Here is a 19362-nt window from a genome sequence, read left to right as displayed (position 1 = left end):
TCCTAAATTAGTGATGTTACTGTTCCTGAATTAGTGCTGTTACTGTTCCTGAATTAGTGTTGTTACTGTTCCTGAATTAGTGATGTTACTGTTCCTGAATTAGTGCTGTTACCGTTCCTGAATTAGTGCTGTAACTGTTCCTAAAATAGTGATGTTACTGTTCCTAAATCAGTGCTGTTACCGTTCCTGAATTAGTGCTGTTACTGTTCCTAAATTAGTGATGTTACTGTTCCTGAATTAGTGCTGTTACTGTTCCTGAATTAGTGATGTTACTGTTCCTTAAACAGTGCTGTTACTGTTCCTGAATTAGTGATGTTACTGTTCCTGAATTAGTGTTGTTACTGCTCCTGAATTAGTGATGTTACTGTTCCTGAATTAGTGTTGTTACTGTTCCTGAATTAGTGCTGTTACTGTTCCTGAATTAGTGATGTCACTGTTCCTGAATTAGTGTTGTTACTGTTCCTGAATTAGTGCTGTTACTGTTCCTAAATTAGTGATGTCACTGTTCCTGAATTAGTGCTGTTACTGTTCCTGAATTAGTGATGTTACTGTTCCTGAATTAGTGATGTTACTGTTCCTGAATTAGTGCTGTTACTGTTCCTAAATTAGTGATGTCACTGTTCCTGAATTAGTGCTGTTACTGTTCCTGAATTAGTGATGTCACTGTTCCTGAATTAGTGCTGTTACTGTTCCTGAATTAGTGATGTTACTGTTCCTGAATTAGTGTTGTTACTGTTCCTGAATTAGTGATGTTACTGTTCCTGAATTAGTGTTGTTACTGTTCCTGAATTAGTGATGTTACTGTTCCTGAATTAGTGCTGTTACTGTTCCTGAATTAGTGCTGTTACTGTTCCTAAATTAGTGATGTTACTGTTCCTGAATTAGTGCTGTTACTGTTCCTAAATTAGTGATGTTACTGTTCCTGAATTAGTGATGTTACTGTTCCTTAATCAGTGCTGTTACTGTTCCTGAATTAGTGATGTTACTGTTCCTGAATTAGTGTTGTTACTGCTCCTGAATTAGTGATGTTACTGTTCCTGAATTAGTGTTGTTACTGTTCCTGAATTAGTGCTGTTACTGTTCCTGAATTAGTGATGTCACTGTTCCTGAATTAGTGTTGTTACTGTTCCTGAATTAGTGCTGTTACTGTTCCTAAATTAGTGATGTCACTGTTCCTGAATTAGTGCTGTTACTGTTCCTGAATTAGTGATGTTACTGTTCCTGAATTAGTGATGTTACTGTTCCTGAATTAGTGCTGTTACTGTTCCTAAATTAGTGATGTCACTGTTCCTGAATTAGTGCTGTTACTGTTCCTGAATTTGTGATGTCACTGTTCCTGAATTAGTGCTGTTACTGTTCCTGAATTAGTGATGTTACTGTTCCTGAATTAGTGTTGTTACTGTTCCTGAATTAGTGATGTTACTGTTCCTGAATTAGTGTTGTTACTGTTCCTGAATTAGTGCTGTTACTGTTCCTGAATTAGTGATGTTACTGTTCCTGAATTAGTGATGTTACTGTTCCTGAATTAGTGTTGTTACTGTTCCTGAATTAGTGATGTTACTGTTCCTGAATTAGTGATGTTACTGTTCCTGAATTAGTGATGTTACTGTTCCTGAATTAGTGTTGTTACTGTTCCTGAATTAGTGCTGTTACTGTTCCTAAATTAGTGATGTCACTGTTCCTGAATTAGTGCTGTTACTGTTCCTGAATTAGTAATGTTACTGTTCCTGAATTAGTGATGTTACTGTTCCTGAATTAGTGATGTTACTGTTCCTAAATTAGTGATGTCACTGTTCCTGAATTAGTGCTGTTACTGTTCCTGAATTAGTGATGTCACTGTTCCTGAATTAGTGCTGTTACTGTTCCTGAATTAGTGATGTTACTGTTCCTGAATTAGTGTTGTTACTGTTCCTGAATTAGTGCTGTTACTGTTCCTGAATTAGTGATGTTACTGTTCCTGAATTAGTGATGTTACTGTTCCTGAATTAGTGTTGTTACTGTTCCTGAATTAGTGATGTTACTGTTCCTGAATTAGTGATGTTACTGTTCCTGAATTAGTGATGTTACTGTTCCTGAATTAGTGTTGTTACTGTTCCTGAATTAGTGCTGTTACTGTTCCTAAATTAGTGATGTTACTGTTCCTGAATTAGTGCTGTTACTGTTCCTAAATTAGTGATGTCACTGTTCCTGAATCAGTGCTGTTACTGTTCCTGAATTAGTGATGTTAATGTTCCTGAATTAGTGCTGTTACTGTTCCTGAATCAGTGCTGTTACTGTTCCTGAATTAGTATGGAAGCCCATTCCCGCCACCTAAAAAATAAAAATACTCCAGCAATTTTTTTTAATTATTATTAAGTAAATTGCTATCTCAATATTTTGAGATACTAAGTCAATATTTTGAGATACTATCTCAATATTTTGAGATACTAAGTCAATATTTTGAGATACTATCTCAATATTTTGAGATACTAAGTCAATATTTTGAGATACTAAGTCAATATTTTGAGATACCTTAAATGCTGGCTGAATATACATGCGGCCACCTGTAGATAATGACCTGGGAATTAGGCCAAAAGTGAGAGCAATAACGTTTTAATTCATATTTAATTTTATTTACATTATATTTCACTCAGAGTTAAACTCTGTCCCTCGCATTGTGTTCTCCCCTTTATTCAGAGCGTTTTCACAGCACTTTGCTTACATGCTGTTTTTTACTGTTAAAATGCGACATCTACAGGCGGCCGCATGAATGTTCAGCCAGCATTTAAGGTGGAACGGAAATCTGAATAAGACACTGGCGAATAAGAAGCTAACTTCAGCCTCGTCCAAGATCCGGAGGCTTATTTTGATATTGTGTGATTCCTCTAAAAGTTCCAATATTTCATGATTTGTGAATCCACGTCTGAAGTAGTCCTCAATGATGGTATCCATTTTGCATCTTTGTCTCACCTGCTTCTGTCTCTGTACAGCCTACTAGTATCTCAAAATATTGAGATAGTATCTCAAAATATTGACTTAGTATCTCAAAATATTGAGATAGTATCTCAAAATATTGACTTAGTATCTCAAAATATTGACTTAGTATCTCAAAATATTGACTTAGTATCTCAAAATATTGAGATAGCAGTTTACTTAATAATAATAAAAAAACATTTTGCTGGATTATTTATTTTTTTTAGGTGGCGGGAATGGGCTTCCATAAATTAGTGCTGTTACTGTTCCTGAATTAGTGCTGTTACTGTTCCTAAATTAGTGATGTCACTGTTCCTGAATTAGTGCTGTTACTGTTCCTGAATTAGTGATGTAACTGTTCCTGAATTAGTGTTGTTACTGTTCCTGAATTAGTGCTGTTACTGTTCCTAAATTAGTGATGTCACTGTTCCTGAATCAGTGCTGTTACTGTTCCTGAATTAGTGATGTTACTGTTCCTGATTTAGTGCTGTTACTTTTCCTGAATCAGTGCTATATTTTAGTTAAATACTAATCAATTTGTGCTATTACTGTTTCTGAATCAATTTATATCCTGTTACAAAATGGAATGTTTTGCATTAATCAGTGCCATAACTGAATCATTGCTGTAACTGTAACTGAATTAGTGCTGTTACTACATACGTATTGTTACTGTTGCTGAATTGCTGTTATCATACAGTGCTGAATCTGTGATGTTACTTCCACTACATCTGAATTAGTGCTGTTATTTTCCTGAATCCGTACTGTTACTAAACCAGTGATATTACTGTATGTAAATTTCTGATGTTGCTAATTCTGTAAGTTTGTCGAATCAGAGATGTTACTGAATCTGTTATGTTGCAAAATTGGTACATTTACTAAATCTGTGATGTTACTGTTCCTCAAAATGGGATTTTACTGAATCAGTAAAATTCTTGTTAAATCAGCACTGTTAATGAATCAGTGCTATTACTGAATCAGTGCTTTATCTGAATAACTGTTGTTACGGTTACTAAATGTGTTGTTTGTGACACTGTTACAGAAGCAGTGCTGTGACTAAACCTGTGTTGTTACTGCTTTAGAATCTGTGATGTTATTAAATAAGAGGTGTAACTGAATGAGTGGTGTTACTGTTACTGAATCAGAACAGCTACGGAATCAGTACTGTTACTGAATCAGTGCTATTACTGAATCAGTGCTTTATCTGAATAACTGCTGTTATGGTTACTAAATGTGTTGTTAGTGTTACTGTTACTGTTGTTAGTGACACTGTTACAGAAGCAGTGCTGTGACTAAACCTGTGTTGTTACTGTTTTAGAATATGTGATGTTATTTAATAAGAGGTGTAACTGAATGAGTGGTGTGACTGTTACTGAATCAGAACAGCTACGGAATCAGTACTGTTTCTGAACCTGTGCTCTTACTGAATAAGTGATGTTACTGCTACTGAATTAGGGATGCTACTAAATGCAGTATTGAATCGGAACTGTAACTGTTACTGGATCAGTGCTGTAACTGAATTAGCATTATTACCAAATCATCGCTGTTACTGTAACTGTCTCATTGATGTTCAATAAAGGAAGCAGTAAAGGGAACAATTCCGGAGACATGTTCTCTCTAAAACACATCAGACTCGGTCGGCTCTCCCGTTCAGTGGCGCTGCACCGGAGCCCTGCTGAGTACAGTGTGTGTCACCATGGCAATAATTCCTGGAGCACACAAGAGAAGCTGAGAGTTTCACACGTACATCCTGCCTCTCTCGCCCCTCTCTCTCGCCTTGCTGTGCTTTCCTCTGACTAATGCAGACTGAGGATGGACCAACAACACTCAGCAGAACCCTAAAGCTTAAAAACACTCTTACAACACTCTCACTGAGAACATTTTGGTGAGGGGAACAGGGGGTGATTCCCCCTTAAAATCCCAGCCCAGTCAATGTGGTGGGCTGCAGATGTCTAGAATAATCCAGAACCTGAGATGACTGACAGAAACACATACTGAAAATCATCAGAAACAGCCAACACACTGCCCTGCCCTGCAGCAGCACATACACACACAGCTTTAAATTAGCATGCAGAAAAATCCCTCAGCATCATCACACATCCTGCTGCTTTACAGATGGAGGGAAACGCCGCTCGTCATCTACCTTGCCATCATACACCACCTCATCTCTGCAGATGGATAGATGGAGGAGCGTTGGGGAATCCTGCGTTCCACAGCGGAGTACCAGAGTGATCTGCAACCTGCTGTACAGACACTGAGGAAAACCCAGCCAGAGAGAGAGAGAGAGAAAGAGAGAGAGAGAGAGAGAGAGAGAGAGAGAGAGCTTACCTTATAGTCTTCATCTCCTCATCAGAAGGCTGGATGGATAGATGGATGAATGTAGAGGAGAGAGGAGAAAAAGAAGAAAATAAACGGGTTGAAACAGACAGCACTGCGTTCTTCCAGCTACTGACACTGCAACACACTACAGCTCTACCCTCTCTCTCTCTCACGCACACACACACACAGTGCACCTCTCTCTACCAACCACTTTTTTTCTCTCTCCTCCTTTCTCTTTCTCTCTTTCTTCTACCCCCCTCCCTCTCCTCTCTTCTACCTCTCTCTCCCTAACATCCACTACATCTCTCTTCACCCGCTCTGTCTGCCACCTCTCCTCCTTTTTCTCTCTCTTTCTCTCCCTCTCACTGCACCTCTCTTTACCCCCTCTTTCGCTCCTCTACTCCAATCTCTCTCTCTCTCTTTCTCTCTCACACACACACTGCACCTCTCTTTACCTTCTTTACCTTCTCTCTTCCTTCCTCTTTTTCTTCTATTTTCTTCCTGTCTCCTACTTGTTCTCTATCTGTTTTCCTTTCCCCTATTTTCTTCTCTCACTATACCTCTTCTGTTCTCTCTCTCTTTCTCTCTCTCTCTCTCTCTATCTTTCACATTTTCTCTCTTTCTCTCTTTCTCTTTGCATGAATAAAGAGGGGGAGAAGAAAATCTTGGCATATTAGATTGTCGCCACACTGCGTACAAACACACACACACATACAAAGTGAGAGAGAGATAAAGAGAGAGACGGAGAGAACAAGACAAAACTGATAAGAGAGATAACAGGTGGTCCCATCTGTTGATAGATGGAGCATTTTCAGCCATCTCCTCTTTCTCTCTCTCTTTCCTTCTCTTTCTCCATTTCTCTATGTTATTTCTCTTTTAATCCTTATTTTCACTCTGCTATCTCTCCCTGCTCTGTCTTTTTCACTCTGCAATTTCTCTCTTTTCTCTCTCTCTCTCTCTCTCTCTCTCTCTCTCTCTCTCTGTGTGTGTGTGAATAATGCAGTAGTTAGAAGGTGCTGGAGTTCTGGTGTTCTCATTCAGCTCTGTAGTCAGGTGTGTGTATGGGAACAGTGCCGGTGTTCCGTTATGGGTTCTGTATGTTCAGACACATGTCATAAATGCTATAGCACAAAATCTGTCTGTTCATGATGATTATATTTGCATATGCAGATCAAGTCTGTATAACACTGCGTTTGCAAATAACAGACACCTCGCATGATAAATACTGATTTATCCAGTATCCACACATTCGTGCACACACACACACAACATAAACCCAGCAGGGGAATATCCAGAATACAGCGTTCTGTTATGATGCAACTATAAAAGTGCAAAAAAAGCAGAGACTGCAGAGTTTAGGCAGTTCTCAGGTAGTTGCTAGGGTGTATTCAGTGTGGTTGCTAAGGTGTTGCTAAGCACTTTCTATGATAACCTTGGTGATTGCTAGTGTAACAGTGTTGGAACGGTGTGTAGCCCAAAAGGTTGCTAGGTGATTTCCTTGGTTTTAAGGTGGCTGCTTGAATCCATCTTAGCACTATTCTATTCTGTTTAAGTGGTTTAAGTATTGATAAGAGTTTTTTTTTCCAATGGTACTCAATGTTGTTGCTAGGGCGTTGCTAATGTATTGCTAAGTGGTTTATGTGATATCCAAGGTTGTTGCTAAGGTTTGATGTTTGCTCATATTAAGTATTATTAAGAACATTCAGAAAACTTGACATTGATCATTTTAAGAATGTAAATTGTGACGTTTTAAAATCTGTTAGCTGTGATACTATGTTATCTTTAATGTTTAAACTGATTTCATGTATGATAAAGAAAATGATTCTTTAACATTTTTTGTGACATTGTGAAAACGTAAAGAACAATTTCAATGTTTTTCTGCATGATAAAAGAATGGAGTTGTTTAATATTTTTAGAAAAGATATTGGCCTGTGTGGTACCGTGACAACTAAAAGAAACTTTTAAATGTTTAAATTGTTTTTACTTTGACAGAAAAAGGGGATTCTTCATAGTTTTTTTAGTAACATTAACGGTTTTGTGTGGAATTGTGAAACCTCATTTGACTTATTTGAGGATTTAAATCAGGGGTCGCAAATAAGTTTGGCTGCGGGACAACTATTTTCCAAGCCATTAGTGGCGGGCCACAAAAAAAAATTCTGTTTTGGAAAATGAAGTGTAATGGGATGGAGTGCTACAGACTAGTAGCTCTCCAGCCCAGAGGGTTGTTGAACCCAATTGCAGAACAGTTGATCTTAAAGCAGGTAAATCCAAGAAGAAAGGAAAAAATAAATAAATAAACACACCGCTCCTTAAGCGGGACCGAACCCGTGTCGTCAACCTTCAAAGGTTTTATGTAGAACTCCATTCAATTTATGGATAGATGAACCATGCTACATGTAGTGATTGGTAGAACTGTGTTTGCTGAGACTACATTTCAACTAGTGAGTTACAATTTTTGTTTGGGCTTTGGGCTGTCGTGTGTGTGTCTGGTGTGTGTTTGTGTGTGTGTGTGTTTGTGTGTATGTGTCCTGCGTCAGCTGGAAACTGAACCACACTTTGACAGACAGCACAGGAACAGTGTTGTTGCTGACAGGCACACACTAACACACTCACACGCTCACACACACGCACACACACACACACACACACACACTCTCAGCATTCTCACAGGAACACACAGGCTCGTCTCTCTGCCCCCTCACCGCCCACCTTTTTTTCAGGCAGTTGCTAAGGTGACGGCTGCATTTTAATCAGACAGTAAATGAAGGCGGCGTGCTCTCTCCTGTTGCGCCGCAGAGCACTGGATGTACGTATGGATCTGTGGTGTAAACATATCCTCAGATAATGAGGAGATAATGCACTTTATCTTTATTTATTTATTTAATTTTGTCTTTTTTTCTCTCCGTAACATTTTGTGAATGGAGTTGCTGTGCCGAAAGCTCAGCTGTACGGGCTAAACCAGCACTCAGTCAGGCGACATTTCAGACTCTTACATAAACACAGATCAATCCCACCAGTCTCACACACACATACACACATGCAACGTGTCTGATGTACAGAGCACCACAGTACACAGGCCCCCGTCCATTAACTCGGGACATTTACAGTCTTAACTTGCAGCTAAAAGCAAAGCAACTGAGATTAAGGAGGTTGTGATGCTGAAGAGCAGCAGTGATTGATGTTATTATAATATGTAATTAATTATGATTAACTGCATTTAGTTGTGTAATTATTCATGAATGGCCTCTTTACACTAGGGTTGAGTTTTCAGTCTAGTCATAGACTTTATTTTCCTTTCAATGGGAAATCTACATTTAAAAACCTGTGTAGTCCAAGACTGGGAGCTACCCCTAGAAGTGCCAAATGTCAAATGTCAATGCTTCAATATTTTACTAGCAGTGCCACATCTGTTTAATATACTTATACCAAGAAGCACGCCTTGTGCTATATTGGCACATCTGCCGGACCTGCATCACGGCTTTTCTGTCCATTACATGTAGTGAGTTGCAGTGGAACAAAAAGTTTGGACACACTTTAAATTTTGTGTTTGTTCATTATTTTAAAATTCTGCAGTGTAGAGGAATACTAAAGACATCCAAACTATTAATTATTTAGTAAAAAAAAAGTGTTAAACAAACAAGAATATGTTTTACAATCAAGATTTTTTTAAAGTAAGCACCTCTTGCTTAGATGACAGCTTTGCATATCTAGGCATTGTATCTTTATGTGGTAGTCACCTAGAATGACTTTCAGTTAACAGCTGTACCTTTTTAAGAGTTAACAATTACCTAAATTTCTTGTCCTCTTAATGTGATTGAGAGCATCAGTTGTTTTTTGAAGATATGGAGTTTGTGTATGCTGATTAGCTTTATTTTGATTAAATTAGTACAGAATAAAGAATACTCAAGGAGATTAATTTTCAAGAAGTTTGAAAGTATCCATAATAAATTAATTAAAATTTAAAAACATGAAGTGATTTTGTAAGTCGTAAGCACTAAGTACTGCTTTGCTTCTGTACTGTAAGCTCAATAAGGCTGAAACACACTTGTTCTGGAAGCAAGAGGTGGGTCTAACAAAGTAAGTGAGTATGGCTCCAGCTCTGGCAAGTCTCCACTAACTATCTAGTGGATTCACATGAATTACATGAGCTGCATATAAAAAAAACAGACAGGAAAACGTCTTAATGCAGGGTTTGGGACTAAGCAATGTGACTGAGTTTAAAGTCTAAAGTGTAGTTTAGACTGCCTTCAGTATCTCGTATCACTATATTTGCTCTCCTCTGAAACACAACTAGGGTGTCACAAGATTGTTTGCAATTGCATAAATAAATGCAAGTATAATTTGCATTACTGTCACTATTTCAGGTTGCCCCCCCCTCCACCCCCATCAGAAAACTGAGTGTGCATGGGCCTAAGTGGCACTGTGCAAAGCTAGTCTGCTGCAGTGTGGTTTCTATAAGCCTGTTTAACAGTGTGAGGCAGGGAAATGAGGCATGGCAGAAAGAGAGATAGAAGAGAAAGGAAAAAGTAGAGAGAGAAAAGAGGGAGAGAGAGGGAAAGCAAGAGGAAACAGAGAGAGAGAGGGTGAGAGAGAGAAAGAGAGAGAGGGAAAGAGTAATGCAGAAGCTCCTGCTGATAACAGTCTGATTCAGGAGCAGTGGATGAGTCAGGCCAGCCTGCACTGTTTACTACTCTAACACAAACAAACACACACACACACACACACAAACACACACACAAACACACAGGATAACACATATGCACGTTTACTCATAGCACCAAAGGAAAATTAGCTGAAAAAGTGATACCTTGCCCAAAACATGCCTTAAACATTTAGACATCTAACAAGAACGTTCTACTTTCTAGGACACAATTATTTGCTCAGCTTGGTTTTTGCCATGCTGGTGTCAGAGGCTATAGTGATCACTGCAGTGTGTTCATGTCACTCACAAAAAACAAACTAAATCAAACATGCATTTACATTAACATTTGTTATGAACAAAAAATGTAATGTGGGCTTATGGACCTCCTAAAGTTGCTTCTGAAAGTGACTATAGTCAACACTACCAAAATCTAATCAAGCAATTCAAAAAACATTTGATCCATTATATCTGTGTGGACTATGATATTTAAATATAATTTTTTAAACAAAACTATCACTTTAAAAACATGTGGGTGTTCTAAAGAAGGCCTTCTATTTGTAAACCCACCTTGTGGATGCTTCTGGGTGAGGCAACAGCTCTGGGCGTGCTCTTGGTGAAGCTCCGTAAACTCTGGTAGGATCCAGAACTGGACTCTGGAGAGGCTGGACCATCTTTCGCATCTTTACTTTCAAACGTTATGGCCGTCTCCTTTTTGACCTTCACCTCCTTCAGCTCTTCGCCCTTAAACACACTGTCAATGTCTGTCTCCAGGTATGTTTTGCCCACTGTCTCCTGCATGCTGACCTGCTGAGACCTGTTCTCTGGCTGGTCCCGTGGGGCCTGCAGTCGGACGTAGGTGGAGTCTGTTGAGCTGGACCTTCTGCGGCAGTTAAAGGCCGTTAAGCTGGTGGGCTTTAGCACTTGGTGGCTCACCTCGTCCAGGAACTGGGAGAACTTCAATTTGGCTTCGATTTTTAGCTCTAGCCGCTGCAGCGACCCGCCCATTAGAGCCAATTCCTGTCCAGTGGTCAGTCCTAGGACAGAGCCCCTCTGGCCCTGCTTCCAGCTCAGTGCAGCCCCCTGCTGGTCGCTGCTTCCCTCAGACCCACATGAAGCTGTTCTGTAGCTCGGCCAGTGCTGCTGGACATCCTCGCTGTGCTCCACTTTTCTGTCTCTGGGCAGAAGCTGCTGGACGCTGGAAGCGTCTGAACCCACGGTGTCCCAGCTGCTGCTGGAGCCCACACTGCTGGAGGAGGCGCTGGAGGAGCTGCTGAAGGACACTGGAGGCCATGCTGGACCTTTGTGGAGAGGCTGAGGATGAACAGAGGAGGAGGAAGTAGAGGAGGTGGTGGTGGAGCTCCATGATGTTCTCCGAATCTCGGTGTAGAAGCTGCTGGTCAGCATGCTGCTGTCCTGCACAACTGGAGTGGATGCATCGAAGGCTGGGACACAAATGGCTTGGACACTAATGGCTGCGCAGTACTGATTTTAAACTGTTCAACCCCAATGTGTCCCAAAAACACCACAACGTTCAATATGTAGGATAAGTGGTCTCTGCCTGGCATCAGGCTGGGCCATTCCTTTCTGCTTTTATGTATTCAGAAGAATTGAGATGCTGACTAATAATAATAATAATAAAAATAATGATAATAATAACAATTGTTAAACTGTTATAAGATAAGAATTATGTTATGCCAGGCATAATTTCTTAAAAGTAACAACAATAAAAGCAATAAAACAATACCTGATACATCTGGTACATCTTTTCTGATAAAACCTTTAAAAATAACTATAATATTTCCCCTTAAAAAATATAGTAAAAATGTATACTTCATTCATTAGGACATGTAAAATAAAATAATATACAACAGTAAAGTAAAATGACAGATTTTTCCCAAAACAAAGAAATGGTTGATACAGTCACAAACACCACCTAAAAAAAGGCTGCAGCAGAAGCCTGAAAAACATCACAAAAGAAGAACACGAAAGTTTAACTATGGCAATAGGTCAAACATTGATGCAGTTATTGCAAACAAATTTTATGCAACTAAGTATTGTGGCCTCACTGTTCCAATACTTTTTGAGGAGAGTGTATATGGTTATTTAATGGAAAGGCTCAATTGTATCCATAGTAGAATACCATTTAGTTAAGCCATAACAGTTCCATATTTAGAATTGTTAAAATTGTATCTTAACAATTCAGCAGTTCTCTTTTACATTACTTCAAATGACTTTTTTCAAAGTGGTTCTATACAGCAAGAGAATTGGTTCCATTATTGTACACCTTTTTTTGTGTGTGCTGGAGATTGATTAAAATCAGCACAAGTCAGCCTGCAGTTACGGTCAGTGCTTCAGAGAGTGACCCTGCATGTGAGTTGATTCGTGCTCACACCGTTAGCGTGCTCGGTGTGACTGTGTTTCCAACACCCCGCAGTCCCACCGTTCTGCCGAGTGAGGGAACACTTCAGAGAACCCCCCCAAATCAAAGCATGTGACCCACAAAGAAGAGCTAATGAGGCTAAACCCATGTAAAACTGAGACTTGCCAGGTCATCAGTGAGAGTGTTTTCAAGAGTTATGGCTTTAATTAGGCCGTCTATTGATGGCAGCTCTGCCTGTGTTCTCTTTTTCAGACGCTTTCCAGGTCAGTGCATCCTGCTGTGAGGATTGATCGCAGATAAAACACAAAGCCTGATTGCTGGGAGCGATCAGATTCGGCACCAGTGCTGAGAGCAGCAGGCTGGTAATGCAGGCTGAACTTTTATTTACACAGCAGATTTTTCTGAAAATCTCTGAAATGTACAAAAACAAAATTGATACAGTGGTACGAAGAAGTTTGGGCACTATTGATAATTATCTTGATTTTCCTCTCTAATTCAGGTTTGGTTGGTTTTTCAGATCAACAATTTCAGTTGAATATAAATCATATAGTAGATGAACATAATGATATTTGAGAAGTGAAATTAAGTTTATAGGATTTACAAAAAGTGTGCAATAATTATTTCAATAATTATTTCGACCCTCAACTTTAACAAGATTCCCAGTACCTGCACTGGCCACACAGTCCCACTGCATGATGGAACCGCCACCAAATTTTACTGTGGCTAGCAAGTGTTCGTCTTGGAATGCTGTGTGTTTGTGGCGTGTGCTCAGAAAAGGCTTCTTCTGCATTCCTCCTATACAGCCTCCTTGTTTAAAATTCACTGAATAACTGAACGATGCACAGTGACTCCATCTGCAGCAATATGATGTTGTAGGTTTTTGGAGCTGGTCTGTGGGTTGACTATGACTGTTCTTACCATCCTTTTCCACTGATTATCTGAGATTTTTCTTGGTCTGCCACTTCGGGTCTTAACTAGAACTGTGCCTGTAATCTTCCATTTCCTCACTATGTTCCTCACAGTGGAAACTGACATCTGCTTTTTGTATTCTCCCCTAAGCCAAGATGTTGAACAATCTTTGTTTTCGGGATATTTGAGAATTGTTTTGAGGCTCCCATGTTGCCACTCTTCAATAAAAGATGCAAAGAGAAGAGAAACTTGAAAAAAAAAAGCAGTTGGTTTAACCCTTTCTCTTACCAAACTAATTTTGTGTTCCAATAATTAGTGCTAAATGTGTTCAAATCAATAAAACGACAAGGCTGCCCAAATTTATGCACCTGCCTAATTATGTTTAAATGATTATTGCACTTTTTCTGTAAAACCTATAAACTTCATTTCACATCTCAAATATCACTGTGTTCATCTGTTATAAGATATATTTAACTTTAATTGCCGATCTGAACAACCAATGATTTATAAAGAAAAATCATGAAAATGATCAGGGTGCCCAAACCTTATCATACCACTGTATATGTAATATTTATCATGTAAAATAAGATAAGATTATAAGAATTTTTTATCAGTCTCTTCAATGGATTTGATTAATTTTATGTAAAAAAAAATGTAATGTGAGATATTTTAGAAGGTAAATGCTGAGACTTTTATGTCACATCCTGTCCTTTATCATTATATTTAGTATTTTGTACATTTATAAATAACATTTTGCTTCTGTTTGAAATAAATCACCCAATATGTGCTTTGACCCATAAACTGCTTTTGACCCTCCACCAAGTTTGACAGATGACGTGGTATTGAATCTGATAATGAGTATTAAAAATAACTCCAAAGCTTTAACTTTCCTGAGAACTGTAATATAAATGGGTTGAGCTAAATGTGGTAGAACCAAATATGTGTTAGGTTGTGTTGTAGGTTAAGTTTAGCTTTAGTTTAAGGTATATATTAAGGTTATATTGTTAGGCTAAGGTGTAGGTTAAGTTTAGTTTTAGGTTGAGGTGTACATTAGGTTTGAGTTTAGGTTTAGGTACAGTAGGTTGTATTTTAAATTTGGGTTGATGTGTAGGTTAGATGATTGCTTCAGAGCTTTCTCTATTATAAACCTAAATGTGCTTTACTATATACGATTAATGTGCTAAAATGTAATAGAAGGGTCTAAACCTTGGTAGGCTGACAGCTGAGAAACAGTGATTTAAAAAATGCTGTTTTTGCAGCTTAGTTTGCATAAATTAATGGTTTGTTTTCCTTTAGAATAGCATGGCCATGTTATTTCATCACTTTTGATATATAATGTCCCGTGATGTAGGTTGAACCCTTTTTATTGGAGTTGCGTATCTAAAAATAGTCTGAGATATGTTAGCACGTTAGCCTGAGGCAAATGCTAACACATGCTAGCTGTTGGCACAGCTTGCTCACGCAGCTCGGCACTGTGCCGAGATAAAGCACCCCGAGCTCTAATCAAAGCCTGCTTGAAGTTTCTGAAGCTAAATATAGCAACTCCTGGAGGAGCAGGCTCTACAGCGCCCCTCGCTGCCGGGCTGTTTATGCCTCTCTTGCTAATAAACAAACCACCCCGCAGACTCATTCTGATTGCCGTTTGTTGTCGGAGCCGAGACCGGAGTGGACCCTGCGGTCTCCTGAACATGTCCACCTAGTAATAAAGTGGACGGTTTAAACATTCTGCGATGATAAATGTTTTTAATAATCTGCTCTGTTTCTCTGGAGGAGCTGGGGGCCAGTTTAGCCTCCTCGCCACTGACAGGAAGACGATGAGGAGAAAGGCCCCTGGAGAGCCTGTGGATGAGGAATTGATTCCTACTACGCAGGAGAAGAGGGGATAATTGGCGACGACTGAGCTGGAGGATGCTTTTTCCCCCACTCACAGTGAACGAAGAGAAGCTCTCAAGCTCTTTTATTCCAGGGGGGTTTACAGTAGAATGGACACTAGAGCATCTACAGAGACGCCGGCAGTGCAACTCTTTTAAATTGAAGGCATCTAGGTGTTGGCTCTGTGAAAATCACAGGTTCAGTCCCTGGTGATGCCACAGCCATTTGTGGCTCGGAGTCCCGAAGAGCATAACTAACCTCTCTCTCTAGTGGTGGACAGTTTAAATGGCAGGGGCAGAAAAAAATATATATATTGCACAGCGTGAACCATATAGGGTTAAATAGTCTTCATCACATTCAATCCAATACTGATTGCCTAACTGGGCACTTCATCATGTTTGTTTTTTTCTAGATCAACACTTCTGTTACTTGACTGGATGTGTTGTTATATAATGAAATATAGATATAGTTGTTAGGTAATGAATGTCTAGACTACTGAAAGCCAGTAATGTAAGTATAAATCTGAATTGGTTTTGTTTGTCTTGCTATCTTTTGCATATCTGTGTACTTTGTGTACAAACCTGGCATCTTGCAGCACCTCGTTTGTGTGTCTATGCGTGTGTGTGTGTGTGTTTCAATTATAGGTCTAGGTCCCTCTCAGGAATCGTGAACTAAATAGGCAGTGAAATTTCAGTGAGATTTCAAGCAACACAATAAAACAGCTGACACTATAAACTGCACTATTTCTGTAATGGGAAGCGTTTTTGAATATGCAGTGCACTCTACCAATCCCACAATGCATCCCAATAAGCAGTGCACAAACAATGTACCTTAGTGGACAATGAAAACCCAGAGTATTGTGGCTTTTAGTTTACAATGACGATGATGCCTCCACAGCGTCCCCTGCAGGGTCATTATAAATGTATGTAGTGGATTTACTGTAGAAACACATTTGTTTTTGGATCGTGTTCTATAAGCGAGTGTGTGCCCGCTGTTCTCCGCTGTGTGAAGACGTGCTGTCAGATTGCTCGAGTACAGCAGACTGACAGCAGGACGGTCCATGTGTCCCTGTGAATGTCCTCTTCCATGGTAACAAGAACAACCAAATAAGGCAGTGTCCCAAATTGTTCACTGCCCTCATAGTTTAGCTCCCTGTAATGATTCTGTTTACTACGTCATTAGTATTTAGTAATCCTGATTTCTGATTGAAGGGAAACGTGATTATAGCAGGGTTTCAGATACACCTCTTCATGCATATAAGCCTAATAGTGTACCCCAAAGAATGTCTAACATTTGCACTACTGTATTTTATAAATATTTTACCTTTTACAAGAGTAGGTGGCACTGTTTTGCAGATACTTGTAAATATTAGCTGCAATCCAATGAGTAGGCTGCAGATAAAGTAGACTCCATCTATGTAGCCTATTGTTCACTCACATGAAAAACATCTAACAAAGCTTCATGGTGACATCGCATTAGAATATCACATGGTTATTTTGAGAGTCGCTAGATTTTAGGATTTTAGGTTAAAGTTGAGGTATGTGTTAAGTGTAGATTTAGGTTGAGATGTAGGTTAAGTTTAGGTTTATGTTGAGGCATAGTTTAAGTTAAGGGGTATGTTAAATTAAGTTTAGGTTTAGGCTGAAATGTGGGCTAATTTTAGGTTTAGGTTAAGGTATAGGTTAAGTTTAGCTTGAGGTGTAGGTTAAGTTTAGGTTGAGGTGTAGGTTAAGTTTAGGTGTCGGTCTAGGTTAGGTTTAGGTGTCGGTGAAGTTTAAGTTTAACTTGAGGTGTAGGTTAAGTTTAACTAAAGGTATAGGTTAAGTTTAACTTAAGGTATTGGTTAAGTTTAACTTGAGGTGTAGGTTAAGTTTAGGTGTCGTCTTGGTTAAGTTTAACTTAAGGTGTAGGTTAAGTTCAGGTGTCAGAGTAGGTTAAGTTTAGTTGTCGTCTTGGTTAAGTTTAACTTGAGGTGTAGGTTAAGTTTAGGTGTCGTCTTGGTTAAGTTTAACTTGAGGTGTAGGTTAAGTTTAGGTGTCGTCTTGGTTAAGTTTAACTTGAGGTGTAGGTTAAGTTTAGGTGTCGTCTTGGTTAAGTTTAACTTGAGGTGTAGGTTAAGTTTAGGTGTCGGTGTAGGTTAAGTTTAACTTGAGATGTAAGTTAAGGTTAGGTTTAGATTGAGGTATATGGTAAGATTAGGTTGCAGTTTAGGTTTAGTATGACCGAGAATCATACAGATTCTCTGTGAAAGCAGGAAGTGAGAATATCAACCAGTGCTTTCTTTGAACTACCATGTTTTTATTGCTGTATAAAAGATCATTTAGATCATTTAGCGCTTGTTTTTTTTTTTTTAATTAGAGTGAAAAGCGTGAGTGTGACCTATATTCCTACTCATATGTTTTCTTGTTCAGAGTGAGAGTTTGACATTAACATAATAAACATCTTTGCATGTTGGGCTTTGTTAGATCACCTTTGTTATGTATCAAGCAAATGCAGCAATAACAAAGAAGCATCACATTATTAAAAAAGGAAAGGATATTAATGGGGCAGAAATGGTCATTTCCATTATCTAATAGGGTTTTTGATCATGGAAGATATTAAACTTGCCGTTATGTTTAAAATTAGGACCAGTTGTTATAGATTACAGCGAGTGTTGGGTGAGGCTTGGGTTTTAGTGGACCGTTCAAATGAACTGTTACACTACATTTCTTCCCAGCAGTCGAGAGAGAGAAAGCGGGAGAGAAGAGGAGAGAAAGAGAGTTAAATCAATGCCCCCTCCCCCTCTGAGCGGCTTTGGCTCAGAGCTCTGCTGTCAACTAGTGCAGATATTTTCTGTTGTTTTTTATTTATTTAGGTTTTTTCAGAAACTCAGTGGGTAAACTAATAAAATATCCGTCAGTAGGAAACACAGGCTCAGGCTGTTCTGGGCTGAGGGCGAGCAGTGGATCAGCGGAGAGGAACAGCAGCATGCCCTGAGAGACAGAAACACACTGAACAAGAACCAGAACCAAAACTCTCTAACCAAAACGCAACCATAAGAAAGTTTGCAATGTATTTGTTTGCATTAGTTTGCATTATGTCAGTATGAGAAATTTGCATAAATGCAACAGGAGGCAGGAATAGCTTTATGGTTAGTCAAGCATTCCTTCTTATCAAGTGTTTATTTTTTTATTAACTAGTAAAATGCATTTTTGCAAAGGCAGTCGAGTCTGTTACTAGGTTGTTGCCATAGTATTCCAGGTAGGGCTGCAATGATTAGTCGATGTATAAATGATAAAAAATATAAATCATTAATCATTAATTTGTAAGTGCAATGCACTACACAAAGTGCTGGGGACAGAAAAGCAGTGGGGGAAAGGTTAAGGACTGACTGGCACAACACAACAGCGGAAAGTGTGGTACACTGCTGGGTATTAATTTTAACAGGGAATCTTTATAGATAAGAATTATGTTAGAGATTCAGTCTGGATATTAATGTTATTAGAGATCCTTTCTGGATAGTAAAGATATGCAAGATTCATTTTAGAAACTAATGTTATTAAAACATTATACCAGATTTTAATGATATTAAAGCTTAACTCTGGATATTAACGTATTAGAACTTACGTCTAAAAATGTGTGATATTCTGAATAATTCTGGATATTAATGATATAAGAATTTCAGTCTGTATACTTATGATATTAGAACTTCAGCCTGGACATTAATGATGTTATCAAACATTTCTCTTTAAGCTGCTGGTGTAAACTGGTACAGTATGTCAGGCTGGTGGGTTTTGACTTGATTTCTCAGTTCTGCTCAGTGTATGTGTGTGTATGTGTTCTGCTGAGGGGTGGACAGCTCTGACCTGAATGCATGTCATTACTGTATACTACTCCAAACAGCTTACTGTACCACAGATGGTTTAGCCTCCACACACACAAACACACACACACACACACACACACACACACACAGCTAATAGAGTTCAAATGCACAGGTCAGTAACAGGTTCTGATTATCTGATCCAGACTGTAATCAGGGAACCGAAGGATCACACACTTTCACCAATTACACTCCATTAAGGCTCCACACTGAAAAGTGAACAGCATTGGTTGAATTTCTGTCCAATCAAAAGCCACCCTGAAGTAGCCATGGTAACGGTCAGTGTTTTCAGTTTTTCCATTCTTTAAAAATGTCTGTTGTTTACATTTTCTCTGGCAGTGGATCTGGGGCTGTGGGTGGGTGTTGCATCCTCACACCAACTGAATTCCTTCCTCTACCAGCCATTATCTCACACCTCAGTGTGTATCT

At 39.0% G+C, this 19362-nt stretch overlaps 1 protein-coding gene across 1 annotated transcript in view; it reads right to left on the bottom strand.

The window, feature by feature from the left end:
- si:dkey-174m14.3 (uncharacterized protein LOC563117 homolog) overlaps nt 1-11540 on the bottom strand; it is a 42341-nt gene extending 30801 nt beyond the window's left edge. Inside the window, exons 1-2 of the mRNA XM_007252924.3 lie at nt 10478-11540; nt 5278-5306 (exon numbers count right to left, since the gene is read on the bottom strand). Coding sequence (XP_007252986.3) covers nt 5278-5306; nt 10478-11314 — 866 coding nt within the window. The 5' untranslated portion in view covers nt 11315-11540. The remainder of the gene's footprint in view (nt 1-5277; nt 5307-10477) is intronic.
- Between the last annotated feature and the right edge of the window lie 7822 nt (nt 11541-19362).

This window comes from Astyanax mexicanus, chromosome 1, assembly GCF_023375975.1.
Source record: "Astyanax mexicanus isolate ESR-SI-001 chromosome 1, AstMex3_surface, whole genome shotgun sequence".
In the NCBI taxonomy this organism is placed as follows: domain Eukaryota; kingdom Metazoa; phylum Chordata; class Actinopteri; order Characiformes; family Acestrorhamphidae; genus Astyanax; species Astyanax mexicanus.
This window is presented reverse-complemented; position numbering and strand designations above follow the sequence as displayed.